The sequence below is a fragment of the Odontesthes bonariensis genome, chromosome 9, assembly GCF_027942865.1.
Source record: "Odontesthes bonariensis isolate fOdoBon6 chromosome 9, fOdoBon6.hap1, whole genome shotgun sequence".
In the NCBI taxonomy this organism is placed as follows: Eukaryota; Metazoa; Chordata; class Actinopteri; order Atheriniformes; family Atherinopsidae; genus Odontesthes; species Odontesthes bonariensis.
In genome coordinates this window covers 3,587,551-3,603,991 of record NC_134514.1, presented here as the reverse complement: position 1 = coordinate 3,603,991, position 16,441 = coordinate 3,587,551, and the positions used below count along the sequence as shown (strand labels likewise).

The window sequence follows — 16,441 nt, the reverse complement described above, 5'->3', positions numbered from 1 at the left end:
TCTCTCTCAGCTCTGACACTAATTCAGACATCTCAGACTGTCATTCTGTGTTTCTTTCTGCTTTCACTCGGTGTCGTTGCCACAGTCTACCGATCACATGCAGCACAACACAACATCCCCACCAGCTGGCTGGAAATGGCGTTTTCTTTCCGTCTGCTCTCGCCTGTCTCAAACCACCTCTCTGCTCAGCGTCTGCTTCCATATTTTCCTTTCTTTGGCATGTTTGCTCACACTGTCTCCTCTCCTTTAGTTTTCATTCCAGCAGCCTCTCTCCTCTCAGACCCTGATTCCAAATATTTTCCCAATCTTGCCCGACTCTGATGATGTTTTTCTTGCTGTTAGCTCAGCAGTCTGAGCCTCCTTCTGCTCACTATTCGAAGACATTTCTATCTCACTACTGTTTTGTTTCTGTGGATGTAACATCGTTGACTTAAAAATCTCCTTCTTTCATACATTTTTCTAACGTTTGCTCTGATTTGTTTGCAGTTTACCCTCTGAATGCAGGCACATTCACATATTTCTTTGTTCATAAACAGCTTCTGGTTCTATCACAGATAACGCCCCCACTCTCAGTTCTCCCTGCTTATCTCTGAGAGGCTCATCTCTCACGCTGTTGTGGCTGTCAGCTCATAACAGCTGTCAGACTCACGAGATCTGGTACTCCAGGCAGAAAAAACAACTAGTAGGTAATACATCCAATTTCTAAAACCTGTTTAATCCAACTGAGAGTCGCAATGGGCGGGGTGCACCCTGGACTGGTCGCCAGTCCATCACACACAACCATCCACACTCACACTCACTTCTAGGGACAATTTAGTGTCACCAATTAACCTAGCTTGCATGTTTTTGGGCGGTGGGAGGAAGCCGGAGTACCTCGAGAGAACATGCAAACTCTACACATCCTCCTAGATCGTTTTACAGTTCTGGGTTGGGGTTAAGTACTCAATTATTTGCTTATTATGTTCATCTCACTCCAACAAAACCCTTTCTATCACTCTGAACTTTTTGGTGTACCACAGGGCTGCGTCCTTGGCCTCCTGTTCTTTTCTACATGCAGCCTCCTGGCCAGCTTATTCGAGACCATAATAACACGACTGTTTCTACGCTGATGACTGTCGGCTGTACATGCTGATAAAACCCACAGATCCCAGCAGCCTTTGCTAACCTCACATTCCTGGATAGCCCCAAAAATGACAATAAGAGATTCATTCTGTTTGGTCCCCAAATTCTTTCAAAGAGCTTCCCAAACCGTAAACATTTGTTTTGTTTATTTTCCCCTGAAATGTACTCATGAAAATAACAGATTAAAAGTAGGAATTAAGATGCCGATGCTTCATTACTGCCTGCTGTGCATTTAAAAGTTAGTTTGATCCTAACAAGCAGACCTGAGATCTGTGAAACTCAATCATCACACAAATTAAAATGTCTGCTTCCAATCATACATTTCATTAACATAAGTGAAATAGGGCCAAGTCGCTCAACGTCCTCCGTTTATTCCCACGTGGACACATGTACATGCATTTTTAAACGGGCTCTTTCTGATTATGAAGAAGATTGAAATGAATCAACCTTGACAAATAGAAGTGAGAATGACTGGAGGACAACTGTGTGAAAATAGATGACAGTTTGAAGACGGGATAGATGAATGAAAGAGGAACATATCAGGCAGCAAAGGTGCGCAGAGGGAGGGGGGAGATGGAGATGGAAATGATTCGCAGAGATTGATGAATGATTGATGTTGTAGGGATGGAAATGTAGAAACAGAAGGATGGATGAAGGCACCGTTTCTGATGGGAGAGAAGACTGATGAAACGGAAATGAAGGGGCGGCTGGTATGTCAGAGGAGAGAAATACATCTGGAAACAGCTGAAAAGAGTGAAGGAGGGATGGTGCAGGCCAAGAGATAAGTGAAGGAGTGGAGAAAAGAGGCAATGCAATTGAAATGAGAAGCACTTTCACTCGAGAAGCGAGTGATCAAAAGAGGAGAGGACGGCGGCGGTGGAGGAGTGCCTGTCGCTGGGAAAGGAGCTGCTTTGCATTTTTCTCACGCTAAGCTGGCCTGACTAAACAAATTAAATCTGTTCTCAGAGCAGCGCTGCTCCTCTGAGACCCAGCGTCTCACTGCAGCTGAATTCAGCAGCCAAACCCATCTGAAAGTAATCTCATAAATCAGCATACGTTCGCAGTGATAATTGGTGATGTGGCTGTAAACAAGTACGGAGCGTTGGTCACCTCTGCCTCACAGCAGGAGTCTCTTTTCTCTGAACCCGTTTGTCACAAACACTTAAACATCTTTTACAGATTATATCTCCAACCCGCAGGCGGCCACACCGTGCTAAACTCTGTGTTCAGCCACAATGATCAGTGGAAACCCAAATTACCCTGTAGACTGGAGCAGATAGATCACAAAGTTAGATGGCCGAACAGTGGACTGTTCGTTACGCATCAAAGAGGAGCCTTTAAAAAGGACCCAACTAAAATGATCGTACCACACTCGTATGTGAAGGTACCGCTGATGCAGAGGTGGATGTTGGAGTTCTGGAGAGACAGATGCCTGCAGTCCACATCTGTCCACATCTGTCTCCTGCTCAACATGTTCAGAGCATCATGAAGAGGACCAGAAAACAACAACCAGGGATTGCTGAATGGACCCAGATTAACCACTAAGAAAACCCTGAAGATCTGTTTCTTTGAACTTGTTTCTGTCTAAGAAAGTTGCCCTGCATGTGTTCATCTAACTCAAAACAAAACCCTTTCTATCACTCTGAACTTTTTATGGCTCAACTGATTTTGGTGTACCACAGGGCTGCGTCCTTAGCCTCCTGTTCTTTTCTCTCTCTCATTGGGCTTCTCTCTCTTTTCCCCTGGACAGGTTGCCAGTCCATCACACACAACCATCCACACTCACACTCACTTCTAGGGACAATTTAGAGTCACCAATTTACCTAGCTTGCATGTTTTTGAGTGGTGGGAGGAAGCCGGAGTACCTCGAGAGAACATGCAAACTCCACACATCCTCCTACATCGTTTTAGAGTCCTAGTTTGGGGTTAAGTACTCAATTATTTGCTTATTATGTTCATCCCTTTCTATCACTCTGAACTTTTTATGGCTCAACTGATTGTGGTGTACCACAGGGCTGCGTCCTTGGCCTCCTGTTCTTTTCTACATGCAGTCTCCTGGCCAGCTTATTCAGCACATAACAGAAAGTTGCCCTGCAGGTATACAGTTCCCCAGCCTTCCTGTTGTTCTTCTTCTCCTTCTCTTCTTATTTAAAGACAACCAACAAGCCAGGGAGCATCCTCTACACCTCATGCTGTCGATTCCACCAGAGATGGGACCAAGTCACACATGTGCAAGTCTCAAATAAGTCTCAAATAAGTCTCAAGTCTTAGCTTTCAAGTCTCAAGTAAGTCCCAAGTAATTTTTTCTTGGGCAAGTTAAGTCAAGTCAAAGTCAAGTTACCTTATTATTATCGCAATTTTACCTGCAGAATCTGATCTTAATAAAGTGAAAAGACAAGATATAAGTAACTGTCAGTAAACATCATTGGCTAATGTGTCCAACCGTCCACCCCGTATCATATCAACCTAACGTTAGCTAACTACCGGCTAGGCTAACAGGATAATATTAGCTAATTTGACGAGCACTTACTGGTCAGAATGGATCTTTAAATGACGAACAAAGTTGGAAGTTGTCGTCTGGCTGTCCGAGATGTTGATGCCGCATGTCTTGCACTGAGCTGTTCGTCTTTTGCCGTCAAAATGATAATTACGAAAGTCGAAGACAACGACTCTCGGTCCCCCTCCCGCTGACATGTTGATGCATATCTGATATGAGTTTATTCTCTCCAATAAACACGTAAGGTATGTAGACAGGGCATTTTTTTAAATTAATTTATTAATTTTATATTCAAACTGAAAACATGAACTGAATAACATTCAAGTCATCGTGTGTCAAGTCAAGTCAAGTGCCGAGTCTTTACCTTCCAAGTCCGAGTCGAGTCTCAAGTCTTTTATTTTTTGTCAAGTCACAAGTCATCGAAACAGCGACTCGAGTCCAAGTCACAGTGACTCGAGTCCAAGTCACAGTGACTCGAGTCCCCATGTCTGGATTCCACCTCAGGTTTCATAATCCTGATGCACATAACTCCTTCTATGAGTAAGTGTGAGCACGAATTGTTTAAAAACTGAACTTTAACAGCCCGACGTGATGGATTCGACGTTCCGGTTGTTGGTTTAATTAGCTGACCCAGCTGAAAGAAACTTTTTCAGCCAAAACGGAGTTTGTGTCCAGAATTCTGTCAGACTTCAGCCTCACCTGGTGTTCAGGCATGATTAAACCTCCTGAAAACTCTCTGCAAAGTCCCAACTGAGCGAGTTGCAGTTGTCACTCATTACTTCCTGAATATTCCCGTCCTGTGCGTGCTTTTCGATGACTCGCCGGCATTCGAGTGTCGTCTCAGCGGGGTTGTAAATTCTCCCGATCGTTCTCATTCCCTTCCATCTCACATTGAGCTCCCCGTCCCGTCCTCTTCAAACAGACTTCCTGCTCTGTATTCCGCGCTGCAGTTGAGGTGCAGCTTGAATTTTTCAGGGCTCTAAATAAGAGCGTCTTTCTTCCTTTTGTTATTTGCTTTCGACCTTTCCCGCCGTCGCTCCTCTTAACTCGGCGGAACTTTTTCGGCGAGCGTGCACGCGGGAGTCCACGGGAGGAGCTGAATGATTGGATGCGTCGGCGTGATTTTCTTTGCATTTATCATTCCTTCTTATGCTCTCTTTCCCTTTTCTTCTTACATGAATTTATTCAGGGATCCGCTGAGCTGAACTCTGGAAACCACACGCTGAGAAATCAGTGTCAGCGTAAATGTATTCCTTTATTGACTCGGCTGGGAGAGAGTTGAACGTTTAAATGCAGAGAAGAATCTATTAAGTTTATGAAGCAAGACAGACGTAATTTCTCCTCCTCAGTGTTCTCTTTAGATTGTGATCATTAGAGTGCAGTGAGCTTAATTGATGATATGAGTGCTGTTTGCTCTCTCTGGCAGAGAGAAGCGTGCACTGCAGCCGGAAACTTTCTGTAATTTTCCACCTCTGCCCCCCGCTGCTCCGCCTCTCCTGTTCCTTCCTTCTCATTATAAATGTGTTTTTACTGGGAAAGAAGCATAAAGAATGGATCGCTGTGATGTTCAGAGCTGTGAGAGAGTTTGCAGATCCACACACGAGTTCTTTCAGCCTTTGTTGTGTCAGCGGGAGCCAGGCTGAGTAAATCCTCACCTCTGATTCAGTTTTTCTTCTCTTTGTGTCTCTCTTGCAGCAGGCCGGTCGCCATGGATCCCGTCTCCTCGTCGCTCTGCCTTCTCCTCATCCTCCTATCCTTCCTCCCCTCCTCCTCCTCCTCCTCCTCCATGCTGTGTCCAAAACGATGCACCTGCCAGAATCTGATGCCGTCCTACACGGTGCTGTGCGCCAAGACGGGCCTCCTCTTCGTCCCACCCAACATCGACCGCCAGACGGCCGAGCTCAGGCTGATGGACAACTTCATCACCACGCTGAGGCACCGGGACTTCGCCAACATGTCCAGCCTGGTCAGAGCCCAGTTGCCATACCAACTTTAATTATAAAGCACTTTATACACCCACAGGACCAAAGTGCTATACACAATCATAAAATACAATACAATCATAAAATAGAAAGGTCAAGTATAAAAGCAGTACTAAAGTAATTCAAATATAAACACAATAAAACAAAGTCAAACATCTCAGATTGTGCCAAAGGCCAAAGAAAAAAGATGGAAAGAAGAAGGGATTTAAAAACAGCAAGTGAAGAGGCCCGTCTTATGTCCAAAGGAAGGTCATTCCATAGCTTGGGAGCCAGAGGAGTGAGCAGAATGGCATGTGTGGGGGGGCAGAAAACAATACCTGAAAAAAAATCGGTGGAAAACCACTACTACAACTTCAAGCATAAGAATAATAATAATAATAATAATAATTTAATATAATTCAATTCGGTAATGAAAATATGTTCACACTAGCATAAATCATGACCGTCAATTTTGTTAACAGTGTGGAATTTTTTTATGAAGTTTTTTTTTGTAAAGAAATGTAGAACTTGTATGATGCATGCAAACGCACCATTACAGCCAACTCCAGCTTTTTATTACCTTCATTAAGTCTACATTTCAGATCATTTTATACAACAAAAACATCCGAAAATGTGAAAATCGCCTTTTTTTTCAGCAGCAAGGGGTTAAGGTTACAGAGGGGGGGGAACACGATAACAAAAATGTAAATAAAGCTATAAACCTTGCAGATATATGCTTTTTTAAAATCACCACCTTCCTTTATTCTATCAATACAAAACACAAACAGAGATAATAAATCGTGGCCTTTTTTCTGGCCAGTTTTCTTTGGATGGACAGGGCATTTCTCAGGGGGGCAGGACTTCTTCCTGGGGGGGCCACAGTAAAAGGTCCCTTCTGAGCTTGTGCTTTGTCTTCGGGACCCTCAGAAACAACTGGTCAGCTGACCTGAGGGAACGGGAGGGTGTGTAAGGATGTGGCAGCTCAGACAGGTAGGGAGGGGCAAGGCCATTAAGAGCTTTAAAAGCAAATAAAAGGATTTAAAAATGAATCCTAAAATATACCGGCAACCAGTGTAAAGAAGCTAAAACCGGGGAAATATGGTCAAATTTTCGTGTACCTGTTAAAAGTCGTGCAGCAGCATTTTGAACCCTCTGAAGCTGGGAAATGCATGAATCACTGACGCCTATATATAGTGCATTACAGTAATCCAGCCGTGAGGTCACAAATGCATGGATTGCTGTTTCAAAGTGCTGTCTAGGAAGAATGGGTTTTACTTTGGCTAGCTGCCTTAAGTGGAAAAAGCTGGATTTTACAACAGCTCTAATGTGAGCTTCCAGCTTAAGACCAGCATCCATCTTGACCCCTAAATTTGAAATAACCGGCTTGACATACTGAGCCAAGGAGCAAGCATCGGACAGAGAGTCTTCATTGGAACTGCCAAAAATCACCACCTCTGTCTTATCTTCATTAAGTTTCAAGAGATTTAAAGCCATCCAGACCTTCAAATCTTCCAGACATAAGAACAGAGCCCGAAGAGAGGTGGAGTCTGCTTTCTTTAGTGGTACGTAAATCTGTGTGTCATCCGCATAACAATGAAAAGCAATCCCATATTTCCTAAAAACAGAGCCAAGAGGAAGGAGTTGTCTCATCACGCTCAGTTTGATGCTCAGTTTGATCATCTCATCTCTGATTCTACCCTTAAACAGACATGACACAGGTTCACATAATAATAATAATAATAATAATAATACATTTTATTTATAACGCACTTTACATTTACAACAAAATCTCAACGTGCTACAGAGGGATAAAATAAAACTATTAAGATCAAAAGCAGGAACAGTAAAATGCAAATAAAATACGCAAATAAAAGTGGTGAGTCCATTGAATGCAAAAAATAAATAAAAACAGGACAGAGCATTTCAAGTTTTTTAAATTTAAACATGGTCCATCCCTCATGCCATCACCTGCTTTATGCTATATTTTATTATTCCAGGGGTCTGTGTACTGATTTAATTTTATCTTTAACATTAAAATATGGTTCCAATTATGATCTTAGCCAATCAATATGGACCCAGTTCTTTCTATATTTGCACAGACGTTTGGTCTAAAGTATGACATGCAGGTAAATGAGCTGCTGAAAGCGTCACTGCTCATAACTCGTATCAGAACCCACCTACTGTTGAATTATGTCCTCAGTGTGATCTGAGGAACAAGCAGAAATGCAGGTAGATGTCCAGGAAACACAGTCACAGACCCAAACGGCTGGGCTTTCACATCTGTGTGTAACTTGTCTAAAGAAGGACGGTCTTCCCTGGTTTAACACTTCTGTCCTGCTCCCCTGTGCCTGGCTGTGCCACACATTATCCATCCTACTGCCGTCACCTGTGGTGAACCCGTTCAGCTGAGCCTCAAGCTTAGAGTTTCGTCTCTGGAAGCAACCCCGACTCATTCTAATTCTGTTTGTTTTGGCCCTTTTTCCGGCAGTGGTTTTCTCCAGCTGTTACAGATGATAACCGCAGGTGTGACATCTGTTACAGAAACCTAATTCTGGAGAAATTAAGGTTGAAGTATGAAGAAAGGAGGAAGTAACTGCTGGAGTAAACTGAGGCTAATGGTGTGATGCTATCAGAAGAGAAAGTTTTATCGTTCTGAAAACAGAAAAGTCTTCGGCTCTCAGGAACATGTCACAGCATCAAAAACAAGAAATTTGAGGCAACATTTTGAGTATTCATGCGTATTTCTCCCAGAATGCATTGGAGGAACATCTGCTCCTTACAACCTGCTGACTGAGGTGACGTCTTTATCGTGCATTTTCCCCCAAATTATTCCCGCTGTAGTCATGTGACGGCGGCGGAGGGGCTTCCAAAAGAAGAAAAACACCCGTATCCTGATGTTTAATGGCCTGATAGAAAGTCTCGTCACAGCTGGAAGCTTCGTCTTGGCGGCCGATGTTTGCTCACACTCAGGGAGACGTGGGAAATGAGGTTTTTATTAATGTTCACCTGATGTCACCGGTGATCGCACGCGTTTCCAAACAAACGTGAGGGTGCTCGTTGACCTTTTCTCGGGTGTTGATGGAACATGTTTCCGCCTCTTCACGCTCGTGATCTTCTGTGCACGGTGGAAGTGTTCAGCAGAAACCTCCCGGCAGATTTATAACCCTTTTAGCTCTCAGCTGCTTTTGAATTCATTACGAACATTATCCTCGGGTTGGCTGAGACACAGGCGTTCCTGGATAGATTTACACCCTGGGCGAACTATCCCTTGCCCCCCCCAAAAAAAAGTACAAAAAGAACTGAGAAAAAACACGATAAATAAGTGAAATACAGTATATAAATATCAATCACAAATCCTTAAATAAACTCAAAATTCTAAAAAAAAATAACCGACGAAAGCTAAAATAAATAAAATAAAGGCTACTCTATGGAGCAAAAAAAAATTCCTGCACTTATGCTAACATCAGAGCTCAGACTGCAGCAGCTGTTTTCACCCTGTTTACAGCTGGAATTAAGGCAAGGCCAAGCAAGTTTTTATCTGTATAGCACAATTCAACAACAATGCGATTCAAAGTGCTTTACAGATACATTAAAACAGTAGAAATAAAAGCATGATTCAAATTTTAAACAAAAAGAAAGAAATAAGAACAATAGATAAAATCAGATAAAATCAGTAGTTAAAGTTAGTTATGTTATTAACATAAACATTGTTGTGTTGCAAACACAAACTGGACCAGGTTGCCTTTGGGTGAAATTAGCTGCATGACATGATGCCTCAATTCTAATTCTAAACTAAAAATCTAACACAGTCGTGGCTAATAGCAACATGTTAGCAAGGGGCTAACAGATAGCCTATAGCCTACGTCACTGATAGAAATCTGCATCCCTTTATCTTCTGCCCGTTTCTCCTCTTCTCCTCTTCTTCTCTTTCTAAACTGGGCACCTGATGGCTTCTTTGCTCTTTCACCATGATGATGATCCATGATGACTCCACATTATTACCTTTGCTTTTCCCATTAACGCCGTCCGTTCACCCGTCAATCAACCGGAGTCACGTGACGTAAACACATTCACGTAGATGGCTGCTCAGATTTTTATGTTTTTTACTTTTCTCATATAACCCAGTTAATTACATGAAGGTATATGGGTCTATGTTCATTTTAGGGATGATATACAGTTTATTTGGATTGGAAGCAGGTTGTGTTGGGTGGCCTGGGCGGTCGCCCACATTGCCCATAGCTAAAATCGGCCCTGGGCTGAGAGTTTAAAGGCCGTCCTGTAACCTGACAGGCGGTTTAACCTTCCCAGCCTTAACCCCTCTGTTCCCCGCGACCTTTGACCTGCCAGCCCAGGTGGACAGAAACACCGACACGAAGGTTAAAGCTAGAATTGAACCTTAACAGGAAGGAGAAACAGAACAGTTGGGTGCAATACTTCCGGCTGTAATGTCCATCCTGTGTTTCATCCGTCCAGATCCACCTGACCCTGAGCAGAAACACCATCAGCCAGATCCGGCCGTACACCTTCGCTGACCTCCAGGACCTCCACGCCCTCCACCTGGACGCCAACCGCCTCACCGTCCTGGACGACTCCCACTTCCAGGGGCTGGTGAACCTGAGGCACCTCATCCTGGCCAACAACCAGCTGCACAGCATCTCAGAGGGAGCCTTCCAGGTACGGGGAAGCGCTTTTACAACTTAATAAAAGTTAGGAAACACGGGAACATTTCTAAATGTTTCTTTAACAGCATCATTTCAAGATGATTACATTAAAGTCAACATTTTAAAAAGAGGAGAAATAAAAGGTGGGATCATAAATCTCGATCTATAATATAATATACTTCTATAATGTCCTCTCTTTTTATAGGGTTAGGGCAACTGGTTGTATCCTAGACTTAACTTTGAGGTCATCTTTATATGTAACTCTGAGTTTCTGCTGATGCATTACTGTAAATGATGGGAATCATTGGCTGTGTTCGAAACCGCATACTTCTCCTACTACTCCTACTAACTTTTTGAGTTAGTATGAGAGTTTGAGTAAGCGAGAAGCTCCCGGATGCATACTAGATTCTCCAAAATGTTGGGTATGCATCATGAGGTTACTGTCAAAACGGCAGTTTCAAGCTAGCTACAACGAGGGTAGGTTCACTTCCTGTTTTCAAAACAAAAGCACCAATTGTATGGTAATGGCTTTCCCTATGATAAAAGGCAACGGGTATTTTATTTTGTGAAAATAACAGGAAGTGCGTTGCTCACTGCGGCTAGCTTTAGTAGCGCCGAATTCGTGGGAACAAAATTGTAAACAGCCGGTATTTTGTCAGGTTTTCAACACGTTGGGGATCTAAACGACTACTTTCTCACCTGAAAATGTTTCAAATGTTGCTAAAGTTTACAGAGTTTAGAGCTTAAGAGAAATCAGCTTCAGGCCGGCTGATTTCGGCTCGGGAAGGAGCGAAATGCATTGTGGGTAAACGCTCTGCATACTGTCTGATCGATCAGTATGTAGAATGCGGTTTCGAACAGGAAATGACGATCGGTGACGTCACGTTACGTTGCATCTTGGGTAGTTTGAGTATGAGTAGTAACCTCATGATGCATACCCAACATTTCAGAGAATCTAGTATGCATCAGGGAACTTCTCGCTTACTCAAACTCGCATACTAACTCAAAAAGTTAGTAGGAGTAGTAGGAGAAGTATGCGGTTTGGAACACAGCCTTAGAATAGCAGAAGTAAAATGTTGCAGCTGAAGGATAATAAGGATGATGGTTAAGCAAGTCAAACCTGCCTGGACACTCGCTCATGATGTCATTTAGAAGTCATCAGAATGAAAAAGTCTAACTGAGTGTGTGCAGATGTCCTCGCTCTGTTATGTGTCCGTTTAGAGGAATAAGATTAAACATTATCAGCTTTCTGGCTCTGAATCGGTCTGATTCGTGTAAGGGTCACAAACACCTGAACAAAGGATGAGTTCTTCTCTCATTCCTGCCCGAACTCTATGAAATGCAGTTCAGTTAATGCAGAAGAAAGGAACAAACTGCAGCTATCGCACTGACAGACGGAGTTAATTTGCTAATTCTATTTCATATTAGAATTAAATATAGAGAAATTGGACATTCTTTTGGTTAGTTAGATAAATCCAGACGGACCAAATTGCCCAGCTACCCTCAGGCTTTCATTAGTTGCAAATTATAATTTAAATTGTTAAAACTAATCTTTCTGCCGCCCCAACAAATGGAGTTTTGCTGACTTGTAAAACAAATTCAGCAACTTCTTCTTCTTCTTCTTCTTCTTCTTCTTCTTCTTCTTCTTCTTCTTCTTCTGCTGCTGCTGCTCATGCTGCACCGACACAGTCACTCGTGCCAGGACTCTCAGCTGAGAAGTGATTGCAGAGTCTTTAAAAGCTCTTCAGAGTAGTTGTGTTTCTGAGGGTCAGGTGTTGGGCTGCCTCCTGCGCCCAGCTGGACTCCTCTTTAAAAACCCAGCCCTGAAATTAGCTGTTTCCCTGCTTCATTAGTGACAATGTTCTTCCTCGACTCATTAATAGTCCAGCGCTGAAGGAGCAAAGTGGCCCCTGAGGATCGCCTCAAAGGGGACCCAGAGAGACGAGGGCTCTTCATCTCTGTTATTATAATTTAATTATTCTTCATTTGTTTTTGGTAAGAATTGCACGGAACAACAAGAGCTTTAAATCCTGCCTCTTTACTTCATTGTTTCACTTCATTTAACAGAAGTTTTCCCCAAAAAATGCAACTGATCGGGATCGTAACACAGCCACGTTTCCAAAAAAGTTAAAACCAGGATTTTATTTACAGTAAAACACGCTGAGTCCACGTTCTTGGCACAAAGTTGAGCTTGTTAGACTCCGTCAGATGGACAGACGGATCGGGGCTCCTCCCCCCGGACGGTGGAGCTCCTCCCCCCGGATCGTTTCCTTCGGATGGGGGCGTGGTTTATATATAGGGGGAGGGGCTCCACCATCCAGGGGGAGGAGCTACATCATCCGGGGGGAGGGGCTCTACGATCCGGAGGGAGGAGCTCCAGCATCCAGGGGGAGGAGCTCTACGATCCGGAGGGAGGGGCTCCACCATCCGTGGGGAGCTGGGAGTAGAGCCGCTGCTCCTCCACATGGAAAGGAGTCAGCTGAGGTGGTTCACCTGGTTAGGATGCCTCCTGGGAGGAGGCCCCGGGTCAGAACCAGAACTCTCTGGAGGGATTATACATCCCATTTGACCTGGGAACACCTTAAGATCCCCCGGGAGGAGCTGGAGAGGGATGTCAGAGTTTCCATCCTGGACCTGGTGGCTGATCAGCTGTTTGTCATTATTTTAAACATCAATATTAAACCTAAATCCAGTTCTGTGTCTCAGCTTCACAGCAAAGAGACTTAAGGTAGCTGTTGAATAGAAACTTCTATCTGTCATAATGCAGTCTGACACGCATCTCCATGGCAACGCAGCATCTGTACCATCACACCCCTCCCTGTGCTCCACTAATTGAGCGTTTTCTGGAGTTATTTTAAACAGTTTGGACTAAATCAGCCAGCGAGGACTCATCTTCTGCTCTTTAGACTCATCTTCACAGACTTTCTTTTCTTTTGTTGCTGAGAAATGAGACTGAAAAAGCAATAAAGTGTAAAGTTGTTGTGATGAGAGCTGCAGCATTGTGACGGTCCGTCTGATTGCCTGCGTTACACAGCAGCCAATCAGCCGGCTTTAATCTCCATCCTCCTCTCGTCTCTTTGTGCGTTCGCTCGTCGTAATGTCCGCTGACTCGTGGCCTTTCTGAGGTAATTAGAGAAAACAACATGCTTTAATCGTACGGCATCGATCGGGCTAATTTATTTCCACATATTTCCATTTTTCCTTTAATCCGCTGAACCCTGAATCTGTTATTCTGAATTATTCTCAGCCGGTGTTTAATCCGCCTCTCTCACAGGACTTCCTGGAGACCCTGGAGGACTTGGATCTGAGCTACAACAACCTGGTGGACATCCCCTGGGACACCATCGCCCTGCTGGTCAGCGTCAACACCCTCAGCCTGGACCACAACCTCATCGAGAGCGTCCCGGAGGGGATCTTCTCCAACCTGCACAAACTGGCCAGGTCAGCATCCTGCAGCACGTTTTGGTTTAAATCTGAACGCTGCTGTCACACCAAAGCAGCTGCAGAGTTATTTATATGCTGATGTGGATAAATATAGCCACCATTCATTTAAAGTGACTGCTAAATGTTATATTTACCTCAATATTTCCATAATTTCAGCACTGACTGATGCTATTTTCAGCTGCTTCTTGCTGCTGCACCTGAGTGGAAAATTGGAACTAGAAACCGTTTGTGTTAACCTCTAACATCTCGAACATGAGCTTTATCGACTGTGTTGCAAAGCCTCGCATCACAGCTTCCCTTTGATGGTGGGGAGCCAAATTACTCGGACGAGGTTATTTACAGTAGGGCTGTGCGATACTGCAAAATTTGGTATCCATCCAATACTAAGTAAATACAGGGTTACTATTGCCGATACTTTTTACTACTACCATCTACTTTTGTGTAGGGGAGAGCAATGTATCATAATTAAGTGAATCCTCATCCAAATGCAATTTTTTTTTAAATTTTTGAAAAAACTTGAATTTTTATGATTATTTAATAAGTTTTAATATTAAATTTAATATTTAATATAAATATTAAATTTAATAAGGTTATTATAAGTTTTCCTTTAATTAATCATGTTTATGATGATATTAAAACACAGGAAAAGGTTTTCAGGCAAATAAAAATACTTTTATTAAGGAACTCAGAAATGTTTATAGAAAACTTAAAACTTAAATTTCCCTTTTGGGGTGCTAATCTGCATTAGCAATTAACAAACTCAAGATTTTTTTTTTTTCAATTTGAAATGTGCTAAGTAAGTAGTGCAAATAAATATTTGCATATTTTTATGTAGGGGCGTGGACAGGGAGGAGTCAGGTACTCCGACGTGCGCTCAATTGCACGTAGATTGGGATGAACAAAGGAAATTTGCTTGGATTCATACATCCGGATATTTTTGTGTGTTGGAGGGCATTTGGGTTTGAGCGTACGCCATGTTTCAGGAGGAAATCCATGCGAGTCTTTGTACATGAGGCCCCTGGAGTTGTACAGAAGAGAAACTGAAACTTAAGAATCGATCTCATCACACAAGTATTGATCAATACCCAATACCAACGTTAGTATCGATACTATCCATATTTTAAATCGATCCGCTCAGCCCTAATTTACAGTATTTACAACAAAAAGGTGGCGTGCAAAGAAAACAGAAAAAAAAATAATGTGATCAAACACCACACCTGCTGCGTCTTCCCAAAGTGTCTGATATTAACCTTTTGTGGTTTGGTTTCTATAAATAACACTGAACTGAGCTGAACTGAAATAATATTGGGCTCATAAGATAACAGCAGCATTAAACAAACAGAAAAATATCAATTAATCACTTTATTGTGAACCAGTGATACAGCCAGAGCTACTTTAGAAGGATAAAGTAAGGCTGTTAACTCCAGAGGTGGGCAGAGTAGCCAAAAATTGTACTCAAGTAAAAGTACTGTTACTTCAGAATAATATGACTCAAGTAAAAGTAAAAAGTAGTCATCCAAATAATTACTTGAGTAAGAGTAAAAAAGTGCTTGGTGAAAAAACTACTCAAGTACTGAGTAACTGTTGAGTAACGTCTGATTTATTTGTTAACACAAGCATTCAATCAGACAGACAAAAATACTAAATAATCATCTTTAGGCAAATTAGAGTTCATCCAATTGATAAAATAAATTAAAATGAATTGAATGAAAAAAAGAGACTTAGGAAATGTTTAAAACATATGTAACCCATATGTAACCTAAAAAACAAACATTCACCTATCCATGGGGGAAAAACGAGTTTAGGAAACTTAGCGCTACATGTTTCCTCAAGTTAGACGTTGAGTTTCTGCTGAAATGTGCCTTTGTTTTGGTTGACACAGAAGACACATAATGTAGCTGCTGTTTCTCACTCTTTGTAAGGTAAACATGCTTTCAGTATGAGGCCTCGTCTGCGTCTTCATTTCCCACCGTTGGTTCTGACATTTTTCATCTGTTTCTTTCTTTGTTTGCTACGACTGCTAATGCTAAAGCTAACCCGCCCCGCCGCTGAGATCGAGTACGGTCACGTGACCAGACTGCACGGCTGCGTCTGATTGGTGGAACACAGTCAGGTGGTAGAGCCTTTGGCGGAAGTCTCTCTCTCTGTCAGAATAAAACATTAAAATGAGGCGTACGCGGGGGGATAAAAATAATGAGGCGTAGAATACCAAAGAGGTAAGAAGAAAAGTAACCAGCTCATTGTAGCCTAATGTAGCGGAGTAAGAGGACAGTTTCTGCTGCACACATCTACTCAAGTAAAAGTAAAAAGTATAGAGATTTAAAACTACTCCTGGAAGGATAATGTTTTCAAAAACTTACTCAAGTAAATGTAACTCGTTCCTACCCACCTCTGCTGTTAACTCCAGAGTGAGAATCTAAACTGCTTTCTATGGCTTCCTGAGACAGAGTCCCAATTCATGACGTCGTAACCACGGTTTCGTGTTCGGCCGAACAACATGAAGGCAGGAAGTGAGATGCAGAATAAGCCTGAGGGCTAAAGGGAAACTTCCACTATAAATGTAATGAATAAACTCTCCCTAAGGGCTTATTTTCTGCCTCATTTATTGGCGTAAGTGTTTAGTGATCTATAAAACGGGAACAAAAACCCAAAGATTCTTAACTGCTCTGCTTTGGAAAAGGAGTCCAACTCTTTTAATTCTGCCTGTTGCTCCACTTTGCAGCAGAGTTTACCGATAAAGAGTTCTTAACTCATGC

The 16,441-nt window shown here is 42.7% G+C and overlaps 1 protein-coding gene across 4 annotated transcripts in view; it reads left to right on the top strand.

The window, feature by feature from the left end:
• The window catches only part of LOC142387984 (leucine-rich repeat and fibronectin type III domain-containing protein 1-like protein), a 470,255-nt gene that overhangs the window by 376,973 nt on the left and 76,841 nt on the right, over positions 1-16,441 (top strand). For 3 of the 4 annotated variants that reach the window (XM_075472789.1, XM_075472787.1, XM_075472788.1), the window contains exons 7-9: positions 5,315-5,585; positions 10,054-10,254; positions 13,516-13,682. In XM_075472789.1, coding sequence (XP_075328904.1) covers positions 5,328-5,585; positions 10,054-10,254; positions 13,516-13,682 — 626 coding nt within the window. In that variant the 5' untranslated portion in view covers positions 5,315-5,327. The remainder of the gene's footprint in view (positions 1-5,314; positions 5,586-10,053; positions 10,255-13,515; positions 13,683-16,441) is intronic. The other variant, XM_075472790.1, reaches the window with a different exon arrangement.